Below are 26,983 nucleotides of genomic sequence, written 5' to 3'. Positions count from 1 at the left end.
GGACTCTGGGGCCTGATTCAAAAGTTGGGATGAACAAACATGCCCTACCTTTTGTAATCTTGTTCTCTAATGCTGCTATTTTCACAAGCCTTTTCATTTTGCCCTTTTACTTTGATCCCAATTTTGTTTCTTTTGCAATACTTTTATACCATGTACAGGCTATGCAACGTTTCTAAGCAATGTCCAAAAAAATATCATCACAGATATTTCATAGCAAAAAACCCTAGACACAATCAAACATGAAATGGCATGCAAATGGAGAATTGCTAGTTCTTATGAAGCATTCACATCACCCATTACCTCATCCTTTGGGTTGGAAATGCTGAGGACTGAACCTGTCCTTCTGCATGTGAAGCAGGAGCTTTACCAATGAGCAGTAGCTGTCTCCGTTTTCACAATTCACAAATGAATCCAGGTATTTTCAAGTCAAAATGGGCAGAGCTGTAGCATTTCTCCTTTGCCAAGCATTCAAACTATCTGTTATCCCAACCTTCCTCCGGTAAGCTCAATGGATCTTAATATCTCCCCTCCTGTTAATTTAATCAGCATTCCTATGAGATAGGTTAGACTGAGAGAAGTACCAAGGTCATGCAGTCAACTTCACAACAGAGCAGAGGTCCAAACTTGAGCCTGCCAAGGACAAGTGGTTTCCCTCTGCCTCATTTTATTCTCATAACAATCTTTGAGAGAGGATAGCCTGAGAGGTGAGGACTGGCCCCAAAGAATCCAGTCATGGGATTCAAAGCTGGGTGTCCCCAAGCTTCATCCACCACTCTAACCACTATACCACACTGGCTTTTGTTTTGCATGCAGCCCTGCATTTTAAAAATACACTCTTATTTTAAATTTGCAGTGTGGTATATAGATTAAGTGTCACATTAGGACCTTGGAGATCCAGGTACAAAAGCTTTCTGAATGACGTAGGGCCAGTCTCTCTCACACACTCACACAGAGAGAGAGAGTGCCTAAAATGCCTTATAGATTGTTATGAGGAGAGGGGAACGATGTAATCCATTTTGAGTCCCTATCGGAGAGAAAGGCTGCATATAAATGAAGTAAACACAAATAAAAAAAACAAAATTCACAAATTAAATGAATGGAAAATAAACAAATATTTATCTTTGTACAATCTGTATATGAAAAGTTTAAAACAGTTTTAGTGAAATGCTAGAGCATCCCCTAGGTCACTTAGAACCATAGAATTTTAGTGGAATGCTAGGGAAAGGAAAGGTCCCCTGTGCAAGCACCAGTCGTTTCCGACTCTGGGGTGCCGTTGTTTTCACAACGTTTTCACGGCAAGACATCTTATGGGGTGGTTTGCCATTGCCTTCCCCAATCATCTACACTTTCCCCCCAGCAAGCTGGGTACTCATTTTATCAACCTCGGAAGGATGGAAGGCTGAGTCAACCTCGAGCCGGCTACCTGAAAACCCAGCTTCCACCGGGGATCGAACTCAGGTCATGAGCAGAACTTAGGACTGCAGTACTGCAGCATTAACACTCTGCGCCACGGGGCTAGACCATCTCCTAAAAAAAAACCCTCAACCACTCTGGCTTTGATCTAGCCAGTTTTTCCATTGGTGAAAAACATGGGGGAGAATACCTTTGACATGAGACCTGCATGAACAAAAACTCAGGATACCAGGCCTCCCTCTATAGTATGAGACCTTTCAGCATTCCCTCCTGTTACCCACTGGTGCCTCAGGTTGCCTCAGAGGTTGGGAGGAGACTAATGTATGCTGATATGCTTGCATCACTTCCAGTAAAAACCAGAAGTGACACAGGGTATGCTCTAGCATTTCACTAAAACTCTCTAATAAAACCATAGAGTTTTAATATGTTTAATATATAAATTTATTGCTTCACAGGAAATATTTCAACATGAGAAAAGGTCCAGTCTCCATCCAAAGGCAAAAAGACAAGTGTGAACACCACATACATTTATTGTAGAGCAGTAGTTAAAAGTTTCCTAGTACTATAATGGAAACATACATATAATTTTGTAATAAATATTGCACTTCCTCCATACAGCAGTAGTAATGAAAGAGAAGTATGGCCTGCATTTCCTTCCTATTTCTGCCTGAAATATCAGGCCAATATAATTTGCAAAAATCCATGTACATAGGTTTTGGAGTGCAAGTAATATAAGATTGGCCTGTGCTGAGAATACCTACCCAGTCAAAATGTAGAATCAGATTTATAGGCACGAATGCATGAAGAATATGCACTTTTTGCAAGAAGTCACCTGTGTATAAAAATTGTGCATATTATAAAAAGGAGTTAAGGGCCAGCCATACAGCATGGGCTTTGCATGCTTAAGGCCTCCATATCAGTAGCCCTCATCTTTGGTCAAAGGCTCTCAGTAGGGTTGCCAGGTCCAGTTCAAGAAATATCTGGGGACTTTGGGGGTGGAGCCAGGAGAAATGTTGTTGAACTCCAAAGGGAGTGTTGGCCATCACATTTAAAGGGACCACACACCTTTAAATGCCTTTTCTTCATTGAAAATAATGAAGGATAGGGGCACCTACTTTCAGGGCTCATAGAATTGAACCCCTAGGCCAAATCTTTTTGAAACTTGGAGGGTGCTTTCAGGAGAGGCACCAGATGCTATGCGGCAAATTTGGTGCCTCTATCTCAAAAAACCACCACCACCACCCCGAGCCCCAGATAACCACAGACCAATTATCTATTATACCCATTGGTCTCCATAGGGAATAATGAAATACCCAGCAGACACTTCTCTCCCCACCCCACCCCCGCTTTCTGATGACCCTGAAGTGAGGGGATGGCCTCCAAACCAGAAGTGACAAAAGGGCAGCTCTTGGAATCACCAGAAACTCTATGGTAAAACCAGAGAATTAGTGGTAATTCCTAGAGCTGCTCTTTGATGTAGTACCTCATGTAATGTAATGCTGTGCCCCCATAGTCCCATCTACAACTATCCTGCTGCTGCTTGCCAGGCACTGCCTGGTAGACCTATCAAGGAACCACTAGAGTGGGCATCCAATCCATCAAGCATTGCTTCTCTTCTCTGAAACTTCTTGTTGGAAGCCTGGAGATTTTGTATCAGCAGTATCTTATTTTTGCCGCCCGTGTGTGCTGAATATACACTCCACCAAGTGGAAACTTGGAATTGTCACTGTAATGTTAACATCACAATATTTTTTTCCTCCTTTGTTTAAAAAAGCCTTTTCAGCATTATACATACATTAAATTGTTGGCATTTTAATATAAGAGTTTTCACTTATTTTAAAAATGTGGTTCCTATAATATGCCCCTGTATGTGCTGAAAAAGAAAGATCAAAGGCAATATTTGGTAAAATTAATTGAGGATTAATTAGCAGTTGGAATCTTTGCATCATTTATGCAAACTTACTGAAGCAAGTTTTTTTTTAAAAAAAAATTCTAAAAAAAAGAAAATTCTAAACTTATTTTGAAATCTATTTGTATCACAGTGAAAACAAGGCTATGGATTGGCAGCATTTTCTTCTGTAAAAATGTCCTTGTCGACCAATTCATACTTATTTTGGTCTAGATCACAGGTCACGTATGCACATTACTGCCCCATGCCACTTCATCTGCATGCAGAATTCTCTTTGCTGTAGTTTAGGTCTCACAGGTGATTTTTCTTTCTATTAGAAACACAAAGGACCCACTCCAAATTCCTGCATTTGTCAGAATGCAAAGAAAATAGATGTCTCCATTAGAATGAGCAATGCAACGCTTGCAGGCAAAGGAGAGCCCTCATGGGTGTCTGAGCTTCCACACCTTTAAGAAGTAACTGGATTCTTGCAAATGGAGTTGATGAAGCCTCTGTCAAAAAACAAACAAACCGCTTAGGCTTTGTTTCCAGTGCTGAGAAAAATCAGGTGTTGAACCAAACCCTTTGAAGTCTTCCAAAGTCCCTTTATGGATTTTCAAAAGTTCTTCCATTTTTAAAAAATATTCTAGGTATCTTTCCAGGATTATATTATTCCAGTTCAATATTTCCTGCATACAAGGTGATCAGCAGTATGGCAGTGAACCCTGTGAGCAAGCCAGCATTTTGGATCAGGAAAAAAGCTAGATCCGTTTTCCTCCCCGTTACTTTTTCTCTCATCATGTCGTTCATCTCCGGGAACTAGGAAAAAAGAAAACATTCTTAGACGAGTGCTGCCATCTGGCGGTCAAACAGCTCTTATTCCATGTCAGTGCTTCCCCCCCACCCTTCATGCAGCCATTGATTTTCTTTTACATTACTGTATACAATTTGGCATGGTTCTTAAGCTAGCAGAAAAGCAATAACTTGGGGCTGTGCCCACTTTGGATGTTGCATCCACGTAATTACTTTACCAAGGAACAAACAACAGAAATGGTGCTTTCTACTTAACTTAGCTCTAAATTTCTTTTCCCAGTTTAAAAATTCTCTTGTATGGTCATCACTGCGTTCCTGTCAATGCAGAAGAACTTCCAAGGCTGACTAATACAGAAGCAGCAGTTGATAGGACCTTTTTAAAATCTGGGCTGGCCGATTAAGACCAGGGCAAGATTGGCAGATGGAGTTGTCACATCCCACTGCTGGCTTAAGAGCAATTGCTAGCACTAAGCAACTGGAACTAACATTGGAAGTTGCCTTATAATTAATGTTGCACATTTACTTGTTCTATTATATGTTGCTTAGAGCAGGGGTGTCGAACTCATTTGTTATGAGGGATGGACATGACATAAATGAGACCTTGCTGGGCTGGGCCTTTTGCGTCATAAAATGTAATGCCAAGTAGCAGAGATATAAACTTTATAAAGGACAGACAAACAAAGATTTTTTAAAAACTGAAAATAAAACATGCTTAAAACACTAGCACTTGCTGGTCTTAAAGTTGCTTTCTTTGTATTTCTCCCCTGCAATCCAGGTTCTCTCAGTTGCACATCAGAGCTACAGAGCTAAGCCACTCTTCCTTCTATTGCCTGAGGCTCCTCCCCCTCCTGGTCCCCAGGGGAAGGAAGGAAAGAGCCAGAGCTTCCTTTGAAGCAAGCTATCCCTCTCCCCCTTCCTCCCCAAGGGAGGAGCCTCAGCCAATGGAGAAAATAGAGGCTTTGCTCTGTAGCTCCTGTGCAATTGAGCAAACCTGGCAAAGCAAGCTGTAATGCAGAAGGAAGTAAGAGAGAAAAAGAAGCAGATGACAGTCAGTCGCTCGGAGGCCTGATAGGAGCCCTCCGGAGGCTTGATTCAGCCCCCATGCCACATGTTTGACACCCCTGGCTTAGAGGAGTAGGAAAAGGCTGTATAGAAACATAGTGCAAATAAATATAGTTCCAACTCTGTCAAGACATACAAATTCAGAATGCACCGAATCACATAGAATAAAAAGAAACAAAAACCTCTACAGAAGCTGTTCCTGATTTGACAGGTGAATGCTTTCCATGTATGCGCAACTAATCACCACAACATGCAAACTCCTTGGAAATTAATTCAAAGATGCGAAAGATGCCCCAGCTTCTCTAAAGTGCTGACAAACACAGATCAACAACATTGCTATGCTGGCTGCTTATCAAAGAGGAAGTAGGATCAAGAGTTTTTCTTCTGAAACTTAAATAGTAGAAAAACTGGGCTCCCTGAAAATAGCTTTCCATTCTAATGCTACTGAAGTCCTGAGGGATCTTGGGGAGGATTTGCCATCCAGGGCTTAGCTTGTCCACTTGTTCAGTCCTGCCCTGTCTGCCTTTAAAATAACCTGATGCAATGCACAATGCAATTATTTGATGGTTGTATTATATGTGGATGTTTTATATCTGTTAGCTATCTTGGGTGTTGTTTCTAAACCAGAGAGGCAGGATTTAAATTAAACAGATAAATAAACTATGAAGGGGTTTTTTTGCTGGTAAGGAACTGAAACTTATAGGGCCAGAGACCAACCATTGCTGCAGAGATAACATAAGAAAAGCCATGACAGATCAGGCCAGTGGCCCATCCAGTCCAGCACTGTGGTCACACAGTGGCCAAAAACTAGGTGCCATGAGAAGATTCTTTGCATGACTAAATTATCTTCCCCAAAACTGAGAATGGCAAAGAATGAAGTCATTTTAAATGTACAGTGAAAGATCCATATTTATATTGTGAAGAAAAAATAGTATTTCTTTTTTTGAGGGGGAGGGGGTGGCCTTTGTGTATTTTTAATTTTTAACAAATATTTTAATATTACAGTAACCAAAGAGCAACAAATATTTACAAATGACCAATATCTATAAACAATGAACAACACCACACTATGAAAAAAGAACAGTTCAATATGTCATACCTCCTCAACTGTTGTCCTCTAAACCAATATCCTATTGCCAGTAACTTGCCAACATGATAATATTTTCAATGATAGTACAGCTAAACCACATAATTTTCTAGAGGACTTCATTATTGTTCTAGGAAGCCAGGCCTTTCCGTATCCCCAGATAAGCTGTTCAAATGTATTTGGAATTTTGGGTAGAAGTTCTTTATGGAAAATTAGAGTAATAGCCACAAAACAAAACAAAAATGAAAATTGTAGCAGTACCTCATCATTACGACAGCAATTCTGCCCAGCCATTATAGATGAGTATAGACCGCTTTCTTAAGTTGGACTTACCTTTTTCATTTACATTAACCTGTACTAGGGTATCCATAAAATCACTGCATTGGAAGGGGTCCTCTAGTCCAACCCTGAATTCTGTCAGGTCTAAGTGCTTATTCAGTTGAGGAAAAAATAGTGTTTCTTTTATCTGATATTTATGCTTATATCTCTCAGAAAGTTTCAGTCTTTGCCCTTGCAGCAAAGAAAATACGTGCCAAGGTAGCAATGTGAAGGGATAACTTTTAGATTTATGTCTACATCTTTATTGTTATTGCCATTGTATTGCATCTGTCGTTATACCCTTGTTATACCTTACACGATACTTTGCATGTTTTAACTACCAGTTTCCTTTCCTTTTTCTTTAGATTTTTGTAGGTTTGTAACAGCCAATGGCTAATTACAATAAATGAACTGACTGACTGACTAGTCCAACCCCCTGCACAATGCAAGAAATTCACAAGTAGCTCTCCCCTTCACACACACCCAGTGACCCCTGCTCCAAGGCCAGAAGATGGCAAAGCTGGCCTGGAGAAAAATTGCTGCCTGACCCCAAAGTGGCAATCAGCATTTCCCTGGGTGTCTAAGAAGGGGCCACAAGAACTAAGCACTGATGCAACCCTTTCTGCCCTCCTTCTCATGATCTGCCCAAGTTCACAGAATCAGCATTAATGTCAGATGGCCATCAAGCCTCTTTTTAAAAAACTCCAAAGAAGGACTACCTCCCGAGGAAGCCTGTTCCACTGAGGAACCACTCTGTCAGGAAGTTCTTCCTAACGTTTAGTCAAAAACTTTTGATTTAATTTCAACCCATTGGCTCTGATCCCACCTTCTAGAGCAACAGAAAACACCATCCTCTGTATGACAGCTCTTCAAATACTTGAAGACAGTGATCATAACACTTCTCCATCATCTCCTCTCCAGGCTAAACATACCGAGCGCCTTCAACCTTTCCTCATAGGACTTGGTCTCCAGACCTCTCACCATCTTTGTTGCCTTCCTTTAGACATGCTCCAGCTTGTCTATATCCTCCTTAAATTGTGGTGCCCAAAACTGAACACAATGCTGTAGGTGAGGTCTAACCAGAACAAAGCAAAGCAATACCATCACTTCACTTGATCTGGACACTATACTTCTATTGATACAGAAGTAAACTGGAAGTACAAAGTAGACTGGACTGTTTTTCTCTTAGAGTTGCCAGGTCCCCTTATCTTTACAGTGGAGGGTTCTGCCGAGGGGGGGGGGTGTTTCAGGGGTGGGAGGGGACCAAATGATGTTTTTGGACCACCTCCAGTAAAGCCAGAAGTGGCCCAAAACAGGAAATGGCTGGTAGCCATTTGAGTGGTCCCTAGGGGGGAGTGAAAAGGACCACTCAAATGGCTGCCAGCCACTTCATGGCCAATTTTGGTCCCCTCACTTCTAATCGGGGGAGGGGGAGAGAAGCAAAATTGAATACTGAAAAGGTTTGCAGCCCACTAATGGCTTGCAGCCATTTGAGAAGTCCATTTTGCTTCCCCAGTCAAATGGCTACTCCAGGGCAGTACTTCTGGGTTTTCGGGCTAGTTCCAGTTTTACCAGAAGTGACCTGAAAAACCTCATTTTGGGATGGGATTTCCCCCTGACAGACAGCTGGCTGGCAACAGGGAAGCCCTCCCCAAATCAGGGTATCCCCCACTGGGACCAGGGGGCTGGAATCCCTATTTTCTCTCTGGGATGCATTCAGTCTAGGGCTGCCAATTCCCAGGTGGGGACAGGAGATCCCCCAGTATGAAAGCCCTCCCCCTGCTTCAGGGTCATCAGAAAGCGGGGGGGGGGGGGAGAAATGTCCGCTGGGCACTCCATTATTCCCTATGGAGACCAATTCCCATAGGGTATAATGGAAAATTGATCAGTGGGAATCTGGGGCTCGGGGGGGAAGGCATTTAAAAGGAGTGTGGTCCCTTTAAATGTGATGGCCAGAACTCTCTTCAGAGTTCAATTGTGCTTATCACACCCTTGCTCCTGGCTCCAGTCCCAATGTCCCCTGGTTCCACCCCCAAAGTCCCCAGATATTTCTTGAGTTGGACTTCTTCACCCAAAGGGTGATTAACACATGGGATTCACTGCCACAGGAGGTGGCAGCGGCTACAGGTATAGCCAGCTTCAAGAGGGGATTGGATAAACATATAGAGTAGAGGTCCATCAGTGGCTATTAGCCACAGCGTATTGTTGGAATTCTGTCTGGGGCAAGTGATGCTCTGCAGGCCTCAGATTCAGTGGGAGCTCACAGGAGCACAGCTCCTGAACCTTTCTGAGAGTTCCACCTTCTCCTTCCCACCTTGTCCTTTGAATAGTAGTTGCAGCTGCATAACAATCCCTGGATGAGCTCCACCACCTATTTTTCTACAAAATGACCCCTGATGCTCTGTATTGTTGGTGCTTGGGAGGAGCAACAGTGGGATGGCTTCTAGTGTCCTGGTCCCACTGATGGACCTCCTGATGGCACCTGGAGGTTTTGGCCACTGTGTGACACAGAGTGTTGGACTGGATGGGCCATTGGCCTAATCCAACATGGCTTCTCTTATGTTCTTAAGGCAACCCTAATTCAGTCTCTGGGTTAGTCTCACACTGACCCTTCAGAATCTGGGGGTTTGGAGTGCAGCCTCAGAACGCTTCCACGCTTACCTCCAGGTGAGGCCTGAAGTTCTCCCAGAATTACAATTGATCTCCAGAAGAAAACGATAGCTTTCCCTGAAGAAAATGATAGCTTCAGGACTGTCTATATTCCTACTAAACTCCTCCTCCTCCCCAAATGCTGCCCTCCCTTAATATTGCTCTGAAATCTCCGGGAAATTTATTTGTTTAAAACTATTATTATCCTCCTTTCTTCCTTATGGAGCTAATTTGAATGGATTGGTTGTACTGTGCCTTTAAGAGGGACAAAGCACCAGGCTTGCCCACTCTTTTGACTCTCGTTTTCAGCTGAGGGGCTTTTGTATCTCCAAAAGTAGCTTCTCCATTACAGTTCCCTTCTCCACTTCCCTTTCCCAGATATATTTCATCAGCCAGAAAGACAAGGACGTAGAGCGAATGCACAAACCACTAGTAAAAGAATCACCTTGTTTGAGCTTTCTTTTGTCCTATCTGGAAAGGATAAAGAACTGTTCTTTTTTTAAAAAAACAACAACCACCTGGAATCGGCTTTGTTACCGCTTTCCGCTAAAAAGTATTCCCAAACTGATCATGTCTTTGCTGAAAAAGATAAAGCTTTGAAGGTGCAAAGTGGTGAGGTAGGCAGGCTGCCAGTGCTTCTGAAAATCCCATCCATTTGGACCAACTGCATGCCCCCACCCCCCGGCCTAATTTGAATCCCTACATTGCTGTAGTCCAATGATGCTATGGTGTAAATAACAAGGAAAGACTATGACTTTTATGGCCCTGCTTGTGTTTCTGAAAGGCATCTGGATGGTCCCTTCTTGAAATAGAATGCTGGACTCAATAGACCTTTCCATGGTTAAATCCAGAAGTATGCTGGACATGGTGCTGGCCAGAGCTCTTGTTGTTTTGTCCCTGATCTTTTAGTAGCCCTTGCTTGACTTAAAGAACAGCAACAAGAGTTGTTCTTTACACTCCTTTGCAAGGATTTTTTTTTTTTGGGGGGGGATGCAGCATTTCATGAGGTTGATGTACCCTTTGGTTACATCAACTAGGGTACAAGGTCATCTAGATCTCTTGGTCAGAAAGCCTGGGTAACCTCACCTGTGGACTGGTGTGAGAGATGGAGTTCAAAGTGGAACCTGTATTAAAAGGCACATGCAGGTGGCTTCTCGATGCTGCAACTTTGACTAATACATGACAATCAGCCTTAATGATTAGTAATTATACTCTGCTGTATGAATGAGGAGCCCTCCCAGGAGGGATCCCTAAGAATCCTGGTATTGAAGAGTACCTGCAGTGTTTCCACAGTAGAAGAAAAATCTACTTTATGTGGCTTGCCATTATGTCTTAGTCATGGTGCTATTTGGGATGAGGCTAGAAACTGAGGAGATTAAGAAGAGACCTGCTGGATCAGACCAATGATCCATCTAGTCCAGCATCCTGTCTCACACAGTGGCCAACCAGTTCCTCTGGAGGGCCAACCACAGAGCAAAGAGGATGAGGTCATCCTCACATGTTGCCTCCTGGCTATGGGTTCTACAGATCAAGCCTAAGCATGTCTACTCAGAGGTAAATCTCATTGAATTCAAAAGTCTTACAACATAGCAGCCTCAGAGGCTTAGTGCTTCTGAATGTGGAGGTTCCCTTCAATCACCGTGGCTAGTGTACAACTATCCTCCATGAATCTATCTAATTTCCTTTTAAAACTGTTGATTCCTATAGCCATCACAACAGCATCTGGCAGCAAATTCCACATTTTCATCACTTTGTGTAAAGAAGTATTTTTTGTCCATCCTGAATCTACTACCTATCAGCTTCATAGGATGCCCTCAAGTTCTAGTGGGTTTTTTGGGGGGGTGGGGGGAGAGTTCTCTTTGTCAGTTTTTTCCATCCTATGCATAATTTCTGGACTGTTACATGGGTGAAGTAATTTAAAAAATTAAATAGATATTTAATAATAATAATAAATTTTATTTATATCCCGCCCTCCCCGCCTAGGCAGGCTCAGGGCGGCTAACAACAGTTTATACCCCTTTCCCCCCCAATGGGAGACCAAAAGTGGCTCAAACTCATTCTTCCCTCTTGTATTGCAACAGCCCTGTGAGGGCTGAGGGTATAGGACTGGTCATACCTCCCAGCAAGCTTTCATGGCAGAATGGGGTTTATATGGGAGAGCATTCAAAAACATGACACCTTTCTTTTCTGTATTCTGAAATTAAGAATCGTATCACCTTGGCCTGCAACCTGGTTACACACAGTAGAACAGAGAAGGGGTACATCAGTCAACAAGTGATAGAAGAAGAAGAAAAAGATAGAAATCAGAGTTCCAACAAATCCTACCTTTTTCTAGACAGAGAAGAACAGGGTGGAATTCAGTAATAAAGTGGAAAAGCAGGATTCTTTACAGAGCATTCACACACATGATTTACATTTTGTTCAGACAAAGCTGTAACGGATCCAGTCTAGAAAACTGAAGACAGAGAAGGCTGAGAACATCACCTTTTCTGCAGTAATGGATCTGAAAATAGGGGCGTAACCACAGGCCAAGATAGAAAGAACTAGTGAAGCTATAACTTGCTCTTTTCTTTGATGAAAACTCTCAGAATAGATGTCAACGGCAGCTTTTATTTCCACCTTAACCATCCTGCATCACCAGACTCAAATCTACAATGACCTGGTATTGGTCTCTGTCTCTTCTACTCAAGAGTCTCTTTCTCCAATTTGGAGATGATCGTATCTTTGACGTAAAGGGCATCTAGGTTTTATTCATCATGTTAACTGCTTTCTCTGCTCTTCTTTGTTTCTATCAGTTTTCTTCTACTTAGTTGTGGGGGGCGCTCTTGTGCCATTGTCCACAAAACTATTCATGTAAAACCACTCATATTTCCTTCCTCATTTTTTCCCAGTGAGTGGCCCTACATACATGTACAAACAAAGCTGAATTAAAACATGCTGGTTACTCATTGGAAAGAGCAGTTTCCTTAAAAAATTGAAGAACGGACCAGGATGAGAGAGCTCACTTTCTCTTGCGTATATGCTTCTTACTCTATCATACTGCTGGAATTTTAGGTCATATTCCTAGCAGTGGTCTTTAACAGCAACTATTTACCCAATCCAACTGGAGATGTCAGGGACTGAACCTGGGACTTTTTGGATGCCAAGCAGATGCTCTGTCACTGAGTCAGGGCACAACCCTGCAGCTCAGTCCGGCTGGTAAACCACCAGCAGGCTAAGGGTATTTCTAACTGAAAACATAGAACTTAGGTCTTTTGATTCTTCTGTTCTGGTATAAGACCTCCTGCCCAGCAAACTCAGTCACTCACCACTACTCAGTGAGAGGGAAATGAGGATGACAGGCATCATGTTAACACCACAACATCACTTCTGGTATGGACCTGGAAATGAGGTCATCATGTCTGCATGATGCTCCAGGATCCCCAAAAACTCTGTTTTTGGAGGCATCCTAGAGCATTGTTTCCAGGTTTTCAGTGGAAGTGACATCATGGCATCAGTGTGACACCTATTTGCCTGTGCGTGCCTCCCTAAAGCTCCCATTAGGAACCAGCACTGGGCTGGAGACCCTGGTGAAATTCATATGGCAATTGATCCCAAAACCTGGCTCTTCTATAGCCTCATCTAACAGCATTCCATAGTTTTTAGCATTTTTCTCCATGTCCAGCTCCAACACCAGAAATAAATTAGGCTGGAAGGGAAATGTTTTAAGTGCTAACGTTCTTGTTGATCTCTCCAATATGTCTAATTTGACCCTAGAGGCATGCATACCAGATTGCAACCAATTCGCCACAATTAGGAAATGTGAAGTTATGTAAGTGCCATTCCAAAACTGTCATAATTACAAGACAGCCCACAAGGAATGCATTTCATACATGATTTTACATGATTTTTGCTGCAATTATCCCCCCACCTCAGTGTATTTTCTTATACAGTATAATGTAAAACTGCTTGATCCTATGCAAAATAAGATGTAGTGGAATCTCACCATATCTGCCAGGGAAATGTACAGGAACATGCCTCCAGCTATGGCGAAGATAACATTCGGTTCAAAGTTGTTTCCCACTATGATGCCAAAAGCCAGACCAATATAACAGGAGCATGCTGACAGGAAGTTGAAAAATAAGGCCTGTCGTGTGCTCATCCCTGCATTAAGAAGAATGACAAAATCCCCTGCAAAAGAAAATGTGTTTGCTTATTTTAGACATTTATAATGCCACCTTTCTCCAAGCCAACTGAGACTTAAAGGGCAGAAATCATCAGCAAGGAATATTCACTATTTGGTGCAACAGTAGCACAAAAAAAGTTCTGATAGAATTTAAAGGAGAGTTGTAATGTGTGTGAAATATGCAAGAAAACAATTCATCCCCTCACTCCCTTTAAATACATTTGTGTTTATTTATTTGGGAGGGAGAGAAGGTGGTGTGGTATAAGTCAATCTCATCGGATCTCAGAAGCTAAGCAAAGTCATTACTTGGGTGGGAGGCAACCAGGGAAGACTGTACAGAGGAAGGCAATGGAGAACCATCCTCTGCTTCTCACTTGCCTTGGAAGCCCCTTGCTGGGGTTGCCATAAGTCAGCTGTGACTTGATGGCACTTTACACACAGAGATGTGCATTTATTCATTTGTACCCTACTTTTGTCCCCAGCTGGGACTCAAAGCAGCTTAGAACATTGTTCTCCTCCATTATCTCACAATAAATCTGTGAGGCAGGCCTGGCCAAGTGTCTGTTAACAGGTCACCCAGCAAGCTTCCAGGGTAGAAGTGGGGATTCAAACCCAGGTGTCCCAGGATCGTAGTCCAACACTCTATCCACTACGCCATGCCAACTATGGAGGGTCAGCTCTTGTCTGACAAGCAGTTTCGCACTGCATTCACCTGGTCTGAGATAATGGAAAAGACCATACCCAGTTCGTGGGGAAACTCTTCACACAAGATTGCTATTGATGTGCTAATTCCCTGGAGGAGAGAAAGCGTGAAGGAAGCACCAATGGCGAGTCCATCAATGAAGTTATGCAGAGCGTCACTCAAGGTGATCATCCAAGCAATTGTTCCAATCTCAGACAGCGAAGGTTCCTTGAAACAATTACACAAACTGGTTTGGGTTTCTTCTTTCTGAAGGAATGAAAAGGAAACACATCTTGATTACACAAAACTGTGAGGGAGCCAATTTATTTCTCCTGAAAATTTTAGGAGACATCCAACAGTGGGAAGGAGAAAAGTCAGCTCCCCTTTTATCCACAGAGCGCAAGGACTGCCTGGGTTGCAGGACACGGAGGACCTCTGAGGCAGGGAATTTATGTAAACAGCCTACATCATATTGTAAGGGTCAATTAATATCTTTCTGTTTTCACTAGCAGTCACCAAATTTATTTATTCAGAAAATATACATGTCACCTCTCCACAGACCTAGTCAAGGCGTCTGACAACTAAAAACAGCTCAAGTACTTTAGCTATTCTGGAAAGGTTAAAACAAAAAATAATATAGATAATAATAATGGAAATACCCATTTTGCTTTAGTTTTAATTATTGACAGCAATAATTTCCCCTTGTTTTTATTTCTGAAAGGAATATGTAATTATACCTGTAACAAGAATTGTAGCTATTCTGCTATGATTATTAGCTTTGACTATTGTAACCAAACTTTAAAGTTAAAATAAAGTTTATGCTGTTGTTAAAAAATAAAAACAAAAACAGCTCAAGGTAATTTATAGCTAAAATGAAAAGTGAAACAAAGCCAATAAAAAAACTGACTACAAACAGGCCACACAGTGGCATCTAAGCAGAACGATGCTGTCGAAAACACACGCACACACACACACACGAAGCTGCCTTATGCTGAACCAGAACATCAGTCTATCAAGGTCAGTATGGTCTACTCAGACTGGCAGAGGCTTTTTGGATCTCTGCCTTTCACATCACCTGTCTTTCACTTCATCAGGAGATGCTAGGGGGCTGAACCTAAGACCACAGTGGTCCCAGCTTTCCAAATGCTGCAGAAAGCTTGTTGGAACAATATGGCTGGCATAAGAATCCATCAAGTGATGGCTCCATTTTCACAGTCCAGCTTTTCATGCATTCTTGTGCTTTTGTTACCACCAGGAGGGAAACTGAGGTTCAAGTCCTTGCTTGGCCACAATGATTCCTGGGTTAAGACTCAGCATCACATTCCTCAAAGAATTACTGTGAGGATAAAAGAGCCCTTCCAATTTATGTATTAGATTAGCATTTTGTCTTTTCTAAGCAAAGTACACGGGCTATTCAAATCTACCCTATTTGGATTTGTTTTTTGTAGTCCAGCAGTAATGTAACTTTCCATATTTATTTACTTCCTTTATATCCTGCCTTTCTCCCCAGTGGGGACCCAAAGCAGCTTGCTTTGTTCTTCTCTCTCCCTTTTATCCTCACAACAACCCTGTGAGGTAAGTTAGGCTGAAAGTGTGTGACTAGCCCAAGATCATCTAGCAAGTTTCCATAGCAGAGCGGGGAGTTGAACCTGCAGATCCCAGTTCAACATTCTAACCACACTGACTCTTCTGACTGCAAAGGGGGCCATTGTATCAGGCAAGGTTGTAGAAAGAAAATTATCTGTAAATCATCAGAGATACATTGGAGGAAATTGCTACTCAAATAAGCAACGTTTCCAACCTTGATAAATCAGAATATGAAGTGAATGAGCAGTAACATGAAAACAGCATGATTGAGTGTATCTCCACTGCTTGATTCTTATCTCTGGCCTAACAAGTTTGATTATCTAGTGGCTGTGTTCAAAAACCGAAGCCACAGAATCTTCAGCCAAGTCATTATTACTCCAGTAAAAGTTGATAACACCTTGGCTGAGTGACACTGAAATCATCATAAAAAACTATTGACAGCCTCCCTTGGAGTGCAGTAAAAGCAAGAGTGATGCTTACGTGAAATGGAAAGAGAAGGGATGATAAACACTGTCCTCCCACACAAATTGGATATCTGATTGTGAGAAAGGGTTTGGTATATATTTGCAAAATGTCTGTCTGTACTCAAGTGCATATTCAACTTGTTCCAGAGATGCAAAAGTATTCTGTGTTTAGTTGGTGCTGTAACTATTTGCCTAAAATGAAATGCCTCAACCAATGGTTCTTAATGAAGATATTAAAAAGGCTGAATAACTTCGCTTGAGAGAGAAGTTTCAGATCAAGTAGGCAGCTTGGGGAGAGAGAATAGATTGGGGTAGTTTGGCCATTAAGGCTACCAGGAAAAGACAGGGGAGGGGGGGCTGTCTTCCTGTTGGGGCCATCCCAGTGACCGTGTGGAGGAAGCGACTGTGCAAAGTCTCCTCCCCGCCCCGATCAGCAACGTTTGTAAAGTAGAGTTGCTGATTACAGGGAGGGGGTATATCCATGGCCACACCCTCCACTCCATGTGGTCACACCCTGCAGATGCTGAAGTGTTTTTGCAGACGCAAGCAGTGGGGGCTGTATGTTTGCACCTGCTCTCCTTCCCTACACATTTAGTCAATGCAAGGGGCTGTCATCAATATCAGACAACAGAGGCCTTCTTTCGCATCTTAAACTGGAATCCTAAACTTGATTCCTGGGGAGTAAACTCTTTTGCTTTCATTAAGACTTACTCCTGAGTAAATGTAGTTATCATAACAAGACTTTCATAGCAAGACTTTTCAAATGTGTCAATAATCACACCATTGCCTGACTTTTAAGTTAATGTTCAAGATTCATGTGCTGTTTGCCAACTGGATGGTGACAACTGAAACATAACGAATCCTTTCTCCAGTGGCTCCAGGTCTTTTTTTCTTTTTTTGGCAATTATTCTTTTTAAACGATGATACATTAACCTTCTTGCAAACTGTATTACGTGATGTGCCAGAGGACTGTTTTGAGAGCTGTCCTGGACTGCTGACATACTCAGAATAAGACCAAATTTCATCAGTTTCATTCTCATGGTGAGAACACTTCCTAAGGCCAAAACAGGCATACGAACAGCTCTTACTGAAGATGCTCAGGGCACAGCCTCATGGACAAGAAGCCTAAAAAGTGGGCAGCTGGCAGTGTCCAAAAGTGTGCAGCCATGTACAGCATTGTTTTGATTTTTGGTCATCACCCTGAGCCAGATTCATTTCACAATAAAACACTTCTTCATTTTCATATAGTAGCTCGAATTCCATGATGGAAGGTTGCCACAGATGGAAGGGATTTCCATCCAAGGACTACAACTTTGTCCCCTCCCCCCTTCCACTGCAACTCGATGTGCTTGAAATGCTGGTCTTGGAGGATAGGAGGCAGAGGTCTGCTGCAGGAGAAAGAAACAGGTCAAAATTGCCCCTCTTCTGTTTGCAGAAATGCTCTATGAGGTCAAAAACAGTGCTTGGATGGAAGACTGTCTTGGGTAAATTGCTCTGTTACTTAAAGCAGGATGGGGATGAAGTACCAATTCTGACACCATTGTTTTCCCCAGTTCCCCCACCATAATAATCCCCTTCACTCACACACACACAAAACCATTTTGGCCCAAGATAGCAACAGCCCCTTCATTTTGCAATTTATCTTGTTATCTCCACCACTAAAAGCAGAAGCCAGGTGTGATGAGATTCATTCTCTACCAAGGGCTGACTAACTCCCTGTACAAACTCAGTGTCAAAGGAGTGAGGAATACAGGAATACCCCAGGTTCTCCCTGCAATCCAAAGTAGCATCACTGAACATCAACAGGCCTATGTATATTCCATTTGAGGTGGAGGATTACGGTAGCACTCTTCAAAGGCCAGCTGTTCTGAGTAATACAAAACCTGCTAATCCCATTCAATAAGTGAAGAATAACTAAGGATTTAGTACGAGTAGATTCTGACTACCTGCTGTGCCATCAAAAAGACTCACATGTGTAGAAACTGCTTGCAATCTACATGTCATTTCCAAGATTTTTATTCCACATGACAGCTGCTACAATGTACAGCACTTGCATGCCAGTAGTCCACGCCCCCACCCCCCACCCATGGATTATGCACTGGCATCCACTGAGCAAGAACCTTTGAACTGTGATCCCAACCAGATATCAGGGGCCATTGTCTGGACTACCAAGGTCTTTTTGAGCACTGCTGCAGCCAGTCAGCATCTCACCAATATAAAGCCTGAAGCACTCAAATATGGAGAAATGCTCTGTGTCTATGTAATTTTTCAAAAGACAGCATAGCAATACAAAAAAATCACTTTTCCACTTTAGGTTTTCCTTACTTTGGCTCCCACGTAGTTATTATATCCCTAAACCATACAATGTTTAAGGGAGACAGAACTCTATGAGGGGAAATGCTTTCAAAATGGATCATAAAAGAACACTTGTTATAAAAGTGAGGCCTGTAAGTGATACTGAAACGTCCGGAAGAGCAGGTTTAAATAAACCTGACAGAATGGGAACGCCTACTGTTTAAAAAAAAAAACCACCCAGCCAATTTTCTCATCAAAGCACTAGACAAAACTTCACACACTCAATGTCCTATTTATTGGTTGGATGTTCAGTTTCTTACTGGGTCCCTTTTTAACCAGTTCTAATTGCCACAAAGGATCCTTGTAGGCAGGGCTTTCTTGTAGAGAAAGTCCAGCAGGAACTCATTTGCATATTAGGCCACACACCCCTGATACCAGCATTGTTTCTCACAGGGCTTTTTTGTGAAGAAAGCCCAGCAGGAGCTTATTTGCATATTAGGCCATACCCCCAGACACCAAGCCAGCCAGAACTGCGTTTCTGCTAAAAAAAAAAAAAAAGCTCTACCTGTAAAGATCTGCTAAACCAGTGGTCCCCAACCTTTTTGGCCCCAGGGACCGGCCCCAGGACCAGTCGGCCCACTGCAGCCCCAAGGCCGGCAGGGTGGGGGCACTGAATTCAGCCTCGTCCCCCCGCACAGCGGGAAGCCTCACCCCCTGCCCCCCCCACACCTCCTCCTCCTCCCTCTGTTTTTACAATATTAAGGCTAGAGAAGGGGCTGTGAAGCGCCTTCCAGGCTCTGTAAAGGCGACCACCACCCCTGCACGAAACCATGGCAGCAGCAACCAGCAGCTGCTAAAAAAGCTGTGCTGCTCTTGACTCCTTCCCACTTCCTTCCTGGGCGGGGGAAGGAGGGTGGCAAAAGAGCAGGAAAACCTACCTACTTGCTCTCCTATCCACAATTCTGCTTAATCAGTCTTTCAATTCATCATACACTTCATGTATAATCTCAGATATCCTCTCAACTGACTCACAATGTCAGGGACAGCTCAAATTTGAACATAGTGATTTAAACACTGTATGTTCCTCATTGCCTGTGGAAAAACCCCAGACACTTATCATACCCACAACTCTGAGTTGCCTCAAAAGTGCCTCAAGGCAGTAGAAAGTGCTATGAACACAAAAGCGCCTATTTTTGCTACAATTCTCTAAGCGCAGAACTGTGCAGGTATGGTACAGTAGTTCTAGTGCAGAACTAGGATCTGGGTTCATCTCACCACTCTGCCATGATGCCTGTTGGTGACCTTGAGCCAGTCACAGACTCAACCAAGCCCACCCCATAGGATTGTTGTAAGGATAAAATTGTGAAGGCAGACCCATTTAGGCTGCTCGGAGAGCCTTGGAGAAAGAGTGGGTCTAAAGCTAGAAACTAGTGTCTGAAGAAAAGAATGAAGTGGTCACCTTTCAGTTAGAACCAGCAGATCCTACACCAGCAGAATTGTTCTGGAGGATGCAGTGGCCCTCCAAGCATGGGGGAACAGGAGGTGAGTGTGCCTGACCACTCTGTGAAATCCATTGTGTGTAGCCTCTGTTTAAGGTAAGATTCAGCCACACTTAACGCCAAGCCTGCTCACGTTGGTTTTGGCAAGTTGCACTGCTGTGTGAAATCCACTGGAGTTGGAGAAGCCAGGATGGCCAGCCAAGTGAGCAAAACACCCGCTGTTCATCATCCCATTTAGGGCTGGCAAATGGTCCAAATCACTCTGAAAGTCATCGTGTGAAAATTTCAGTATGCCCCCCAAAAGGTACTATTTTGTCCACACAAGGAATTCTCGTACTTGATGTTTTGTTAAAGGGGCTCTCAACATTGTTGGCTTTTTTTCAGTTGTATACCTCAGATTTTTAAAAAGAAATTTACACCTAAAACATAGTATTGAAATAAGATGTGAATCATGCAGATACATTCATCCAGGAGCTGGCTATAGCTACAGGTCTCACCCTTGATCATAAACCAGGTGTGAGGCTGATGATCGTATACATGCCTTTAAAAGGAAATGAGACCATTTAACAGAGGATACATATATCAGTGGCAATCAGCTGATGATGAAATAGAACCTCTATGCTCACAGGGAATAAACCTCTGATTACCAGCCCTGAGGGGAAGGCAATAAGGAGAGACAGACCCCTTATGAATGACTGCTTGTAGATCGGCTGGGGAAATCTGGATGACCACTGAGTGAAATGCTGAACTAGATGGACCATTGATCTGATTCAGGAGGACTATTATTGTGTCCCTAAAGGCCATCTCTTTAAATGCAAGAAGTCAATCCTTGACATACTTTTGTGGGTTTTGTAAGAAGAAGTTCAAGGAGGAGGGACGTATCAGAGTCTGCCCAAGGATACATTTACCCATATGTCATAATTGTGATCATTGTTTTATATATATAAACCACACACACACACACACAAATGAATTATTGTATTTTAACAAAGGTGTACCGACAACTGCACAGTCATTCCCAATGACAATGTTCTCATAGTTTTGAAATGAAAACTGATTTTAAAACTAAAAACAAAAACAGATCACATTCTTTTCCCTTCCCAGATAACACAAAGTGGCAAGACTCATTTATGAAACATATTTGAGACTCATATAAAGCAATACTCATACCTGACCAGAAACCACACTGAGACTGTCAAAATTCAGGGTCCCATTAGCCTCAGCTACTGCTGGATTTGTGTAGCACACAGCTGCTCCATTAGTGGGTTTGAATGTTTCAGGGGGGAGAGGAAGAGTTTGGGGAGGTTTCAGTTCTTCAGAGTCAAAGTGGCTGTGGCCCATCTAAAGAAAACCAAAAGAAACAATATAAGAAAAAAAAATCATCTGCAATAGGAAAGTAAGTTGTCCAAATGCATTACTGTGCAATAGCAAAGAAATCTTCTGGCTGTTTCAGTTGGGATAAAAATACACAAGACCGGTCTCAGTAGCATTGCTTGAGCATCCTAGGTCTCCATAATGCTATCAAATGTATTGGCTTAGCAACTCTTTGGAAGGCATCCACTTTTCCATTCATTGATGCAAGCCAATTTATGTTCAAAGACAATGAGCCAGATTTGTCATAATCATGAATTGGTGTTACAATAATTAACCTTGTCACTCATATGCTGCTATTCTTTCTCTCCCTTTCCATGTACAGTCAAATCATGGTTTGCTGTCACATGGAGATAAACAAACTTCAGTCTTTGCTCACCCTCCAAACCAGAATTGCAAACCAGAGACTAACTACAATTTGTAACTCTCCAATGGAGGGCAGGCACAAATCATGTTTGCGTGTTTGAATACAATGGGAAACAGTGACTTGGCTCTAGGGGTGGATTGGTCATTAAGGCACTGGGAAAAATCCAGGGTCACCTGTCCTGAACCCCACAAGCGGGTCTTGACCATCACAAGCCAATCCTGCAAGGTATGGGGAAAGAAGTGTCTAACTCAGTCCAGCCAGTCCCATCTCTCCTTGGAGGGCAGGCATGGCCAGGACAGCTTGAGGCAGAGCCCCTTTCCACTGCTGTTTTTTCCTCACAGTCCACCCTTGTTTCAGCTTGATAAATGGAGGGCTGGAATCACTGTGTGCAAGAGAGAGATGGAAAGGGGGACAAAGTACAGAAGCCTGCAGCTCAGTCAATTAATGCCAAAGTGTGGTTTGGCAGTCTATGTAAATGGAGACACTTTTAAGGTTCAGGTACTGGATTAAGACAGTAAAAGATTATTGTTCCTTCTAATTATTATTTGTTTGGTTTTTAGTTTGGCCTCCCTCCAAGGAGCTCAAGTTATTTGACATAATTTTCAAAATAAAAATAAAATATTATTTGTTTGCCAGACATTTTCTCTCTTGAATATTTTTAAGGTACCGGGAGAATGTAAAGACTTTAACTGTTTGAACAGTTTTAATGACAAAGTTTGTGGTTTTGTTATATTATCGAGCCACCCATCTGGAGTCTTTCGGAGATGGGTGGGATATGAATCTCAAAATTAAAAAATATATATATTTTTAAAAGAAAGAAACAGAACACACCATTTTCTTTCACATACTTCTCCTTCCCTGTGAGCTAGGTTAAGTTGACAGATAGTTTGAGGCCATCTAACATTTATTCAGGTCCTGAAGTATGATTTTTGCTAACCCTGCCCCCCCACCCCCCCGCCCACATCCACTAGGACAAACATTTGGGGTGGGTATTTTTTGACTGCAACGGGAAGGGAGAAGTGAGAAAGTCATGATCTGCTAATAGAAAGGCTTTCATCAGTGGTAATATTCAACAGGATCCAAGTTAGTGATTGACAGAACATTACCTAGCAAGCTTCATTACTGAGTAGGCCTTTGAACCAGGGTTCTATTCTGATACACTAATCACTATATCACATGATTATTAAGGTGCATGATCAAAATATTATTAAACATCATTATTAATAATAGAATAACAACTAGTTTAACCCAGCCTCAGTACTGAAAACTAAAATTCACTGCAATTAAAAAGACATTGAGGGCCAGTGTGGCATTGTGGTTACTCTGTTGGTGTAGGATCTGGGAGACTCAGGTTCTGCCATGGAAGCTTGCTCAGTGACTTTGGGCCAGGAATACACTCTCAGCCTAACCTGCTTGTGAGGCAAACCATCTCCTCACTTCTCTCTGTTTCCCATCAAGGGTTGATATGGATGGTTTGGGGCATGAACTGTCATGCAGGTGCTGTTAATTAGTTTCGGTCTGCACTTTTCTTATCATCTTCAAGGTTGTGGCTGGAAGCCTGGTAAATGGATTCTAAGAGGATCTTGTGATCTGTGATGAGAGGGGGAAGGTTGAGAGTGGTGAGGTAATTTTCCAGAGAGTTCGCTTGGAGACAGGTTCTGATTGGATGTCATCATCACCCAATGCGCATGGCCAGAAACTATAATCTGAACTGTGTTCCAGGATAGTATAGGCCAATTGAGATTTTCATGGGCCATAGGCCGCCAATATGCTAGAGACATAGACCACACTGAATTGAGGCCTTCCGATTGAAATGAAGGTTTGTGCCACTTAATGCAGTTCTTTTGAGGGCTACGTAGTTGGAGCTAGCTTCCTTATTTTCTGTTCTGTATGATTTCAGAGTTGGTAATGTGTTTTTCTTTATTAATATTTGCTGTTTTTCTTTATTAATATTTTATTAATATTGATTATTTCCTTTATTAATATTTCATAAACTTTATAATTTTTTTAAACAGCAGTCTGGTTTTTGTGTGCTTTTGGCCTGGGAACCCACAAGGTTATCCATGGCTTCCTTGACACTACCTCCAGGGCTGGCATGTGGGAGTAGGCGGGGTAGGGGCTGCCTGGGGTGCTACCCCACCTGGGGGTGCCACTAAGTACCCCCTTACTCCCCTTGCCCAGTGCACAGCACACTACGCTCTTCAGAGGCTTCCTTGGGAAGGGAGCCTTTCATGGGAAGGCGCTGCTCAGTCACTTTCAATCCAAAAGCAGCCGGGCACTGCTAAAACACTACACTCTTTGGAGGCAGTGTTTGAGCGGTGCCCGGCCACTTCCAAGGAAGCCTCCGAAGAGTGTAGTGTTTTAGCTGCGCCTGGCCACTTTTGGGTTGAAAACGGTCAGGCCCCACTAAAACACCGCAGTCTTTGGAGGCTTCCAAAGAGGCCTTCAAAGAGTGCGTCTGCAGGGGGAAAGCAGCAGTGCGGTAGCACTGTTGTGCACTGCCCGTCGCTCTCTCATACCCCTCATGATGCCGTCACTTCTAGTGATGGCATCGTGGCGTGTGTGTGCTATGCGTGTGTGTGAAAAAAATTATAAAGGGAGCTTGTGGGGGAGGGGGTGGCAGAACCCTTAGCACTGGCCCTGACTGCCTCACAGAGTTGTGACAATAAAATGGAGAAGAGGAAAACAATATAAGCTGCTCTGGGTCCCACACAGGATACAAATGAAATAAATAAAGATAAAAACAACAAGTGGATTTTTAACAATAAAAAGTTTGCACAACTCAGTACATCCTGCTACTTACTCACCTCGCTATAGGTCTTCAGTATCATTTTAAGAACTCTTTCCACAAAGAAGAGAATGTAGAATCCACCAAACACAGCTATTGCTTGTTCAATGTAATTGTCTATCTTGGGATCAAATCCGAATGCCTAGGAAGCAAACAGTCTTTTAAATTAATCACCAAATCTGGCTTGTAAATATTGACATCAACTGGTTGCCTGTGGATCCAGCCAGCTTTTTCATTCAATCTTACCCCATCCTCCTCCTTATTAAAACCCCTGTCCCACGTGCCCTTTGTTCATGATGGGCCCATGGTCCACAACCTAGCTTTTTTGTTGGTCAGAGGAAGTCCTCTCTTCCCTTTTCACAAAGAGAAAAGCTGGTTGGATCCAACCCCATGTTCCCAGCTCTTCCACAGTTCCTCTTCAGTTCTTTCTTTCTTACCTCTGGTATAAGCTGAAAAATTGCATTGGAAAAGAGTGTTCCAATGGCCAATCCTACAAAGTAGGTTAAGATCTTGGGAAAATATGGCTTCCTTAAAAGAGGAGTTAAAACCAATCCAAGGAGTGATGCAAAGTTGATAATAGTCACGGCGAGGAAACCAAAGCCCCAAACTGCGAGGAAAAAACAAACATGTGGTAGAAACACTATAGAGATTAAAAGACAGAGATACTTGGTGGAGTGTTTTTTGAGAACAACTTGTTGGGCAAAAAAATTTCACATATCTCTTTGCTGAACAGCTGCAACTGGGTCAGACGAGGATAAGAAAATGATGCATGTGCCTAATGCTTTAAAATCTGCTGACTGGGAAAGAACAACTCGCCTCCTACTTTAAGTAACAGAATTTATTGGGCAATTCACTTAGAAATGGTGTACCATAAACCATTATATATGTTAAACTGAAGGAAACATTACATGATTTCAAAGGAAGAATGACTTCTCTGATAGACGTGACATTCCAATTTTTCATTCTAAAGCTAGAATGTGACATGACATGACAAATAAAACCATACAGTGACATTTTTAAACAAAAAGTTCGCCTAAGGATAAGCAAAAGTAATATAGCAATAGTAGAAGAACTCTGTATGTCACGTGCCATCAAGTCACTTCCAATTTAGAGCAACTCCATAAATTAATGGCCTTCAAAACTTTTCTAACAGCCTTACTCAAGTCTTACACACTAAAGGCCTTTAGTGAGGCTTCCTTTACTGAGTTTATCCATCTCGTGTTGAGTCTTCTTCTTTTTCTACCATCTTCAACTTTTCCATAGCATTACTGTTTTTCCAGTTGCCTTCTCATTATGTGACTTGAGTACAATAGCTTCAGTTTAGCCATTTTAAATTCTAGTGTTGTCTTGAGCTTCTAAGCTTTCAACTGAACTTGCCACATTTTTTTTTATTTTAGAAGAACTGTGAGCAATCTAAAATTTTAAAAAAGGATATTGTGGCAAAACCCAAGCTCTCAAGATAACAGTAGATATGCCATGAGTTAGGGTTGCCAGCCTCCAGGTGGGGCCTAGAGATCTCCCACTTTTACAACTGATCTCCAGCTGCCAGAGATCAGCTCCCCTGGAGAAAATGGCTGCTATGGCATTGTACTATGCTAAGGCCCCTCCCCAAACCTCGCTCTCTCCCAGATTCACCTCCAAAGACTCCAGGTATTTTCCAACACAGACCTGGCAACCCTACACAGGCATCTAAACAACAGAGTGATGCATGCATCCAACTAAAGGGGTGGATGGGTGTCTTCACACACACCCCAAACAAAAATGAAGGAAGTGCTCAAGGGAGCCTAAACCTCCACCCACCTCCTTCACTTCACCTTGCTGTACTCCATTCCTTTCCACACTTCTTCTTTCATGCCACTCTGGGAGGATCTAAGGTGGACTATAGAGGAAGGGCCCCTGGAGCCCACCTTGAATCCCAGGTGGCAGCTACACAGGTGCAGGAGACAACAGCAGGCTTACTTTATGCCTGCTCTCCCCCTTCCATGTCACTGTCCCTGACTGTTTGGCACCCCCAAGCAGCTCCCTGAGCTGCTTGAGCAGTGAACTGGCTCTACCAGTGAGAACATTCACAATCTCACCTGACTCCAGTAAAAAAGAAAGTGGAGTTGTGCATCATCAGAATACTAATGATAGCTTGTTCCAAGTCTCCAGACAATGTCTCCCAGAGGTTGTACATAACAGCATGGGGCAAACAGTATAGAGTCACAGTGCAGGTGCAAAGGAGGTTAGCAGCAGACCCCCAGGATCACTTACTAGTACCTACCAGCAAGAGGCAAACAGAACCACTAGAGTACAGTGTCCCCAGCCAGTACTCATCCTAGCCAGCTGGAACAGACAGATAACATAGTCAAAAAGCACTCAGATTCAGGAGGACCATCAGGTAACACACACATCACCTCCAGCAGAATCATCCATTAGTGTGACCAAGCTGATTAAGTTCAAAAATCAGCTCAGGAACTGGGCAGATATTATTCTAAATATTACTCTAACCAGTTGGAACTCATTTGCATATTAGGTCACACCCCCAGATGTGAC

The 26,983-nt window shown here is 42.7% G+C and overlaps 1 protein-coding gene across 2 annotated transcripts in view; it reads right to left on the bottom strand.

The window, feature by feature from the left end:
• Positions 1 to 3,647: 3,647 nt before the first annotated feature.
• The window catches only part of SLC39A8 (solute carrier family 39 member 8), a 36,185-nt gene continuing 12,849 nt past the window's right edge, over positions 3,648 to 26,983 (bottom strand). For both annotated transcript variants that reach the window (XM_060246994.1, XM_060246993.1), the window contains exons 3-8: positions 24,886 to 25,055; positions 24,468 to 24,590; positions 21,093 to 21,263; positions 14,137 to 14,344; positions 13,216 to 13,400; positions 3,648 to 4,120 (exon numbers count right to left, since the gene is read on the bottom strand). In XM_060246994.1, coding sequence (XP_060102977.1) covers positions 3,971 to 4,120; positions 13,216 to 13,400; positions 14,137 to 14,344; positions 21,093 to 21,263; positions 24,468 to 24,590; positions 24,886 to 25,055 — 1,007 coding nt within the window. In that variant the 3' untranslated portion in view covers positions 3,648 to 3,970. The remainder of the gene's footprint in view (positions 4,121 to 13,215; positions 13,401 to 14,136; positions 14,345 to 21,092; positions 21,264 to 24,467; positions 24,591 to 24,885; positions 25,056 to 26,983) is intronic.

Source organism: Heteronotia binoei, chromosome 9 (genome assembly GCF_032191835.1).
Source record: "Heteronotia binoei isolate CCM8104 ecotype False Entrance Well chromosome 9, APGP_CSIRO_Hbin_v1, whole genome shotgun sequence".
NCBI classification, from domain to species: domain Eukaryota; kingdom Metazoa; phylum Chordata; class Lepidosauria; order Squamata; family Gekkonidae; genus Heteronotia; species Heteronotia binoei.
The sequence above is the reverse complement of the archived record's forward strand: the minus strand, read 5'-3'. Positions and strand labels throughout refer to the sequence as shown.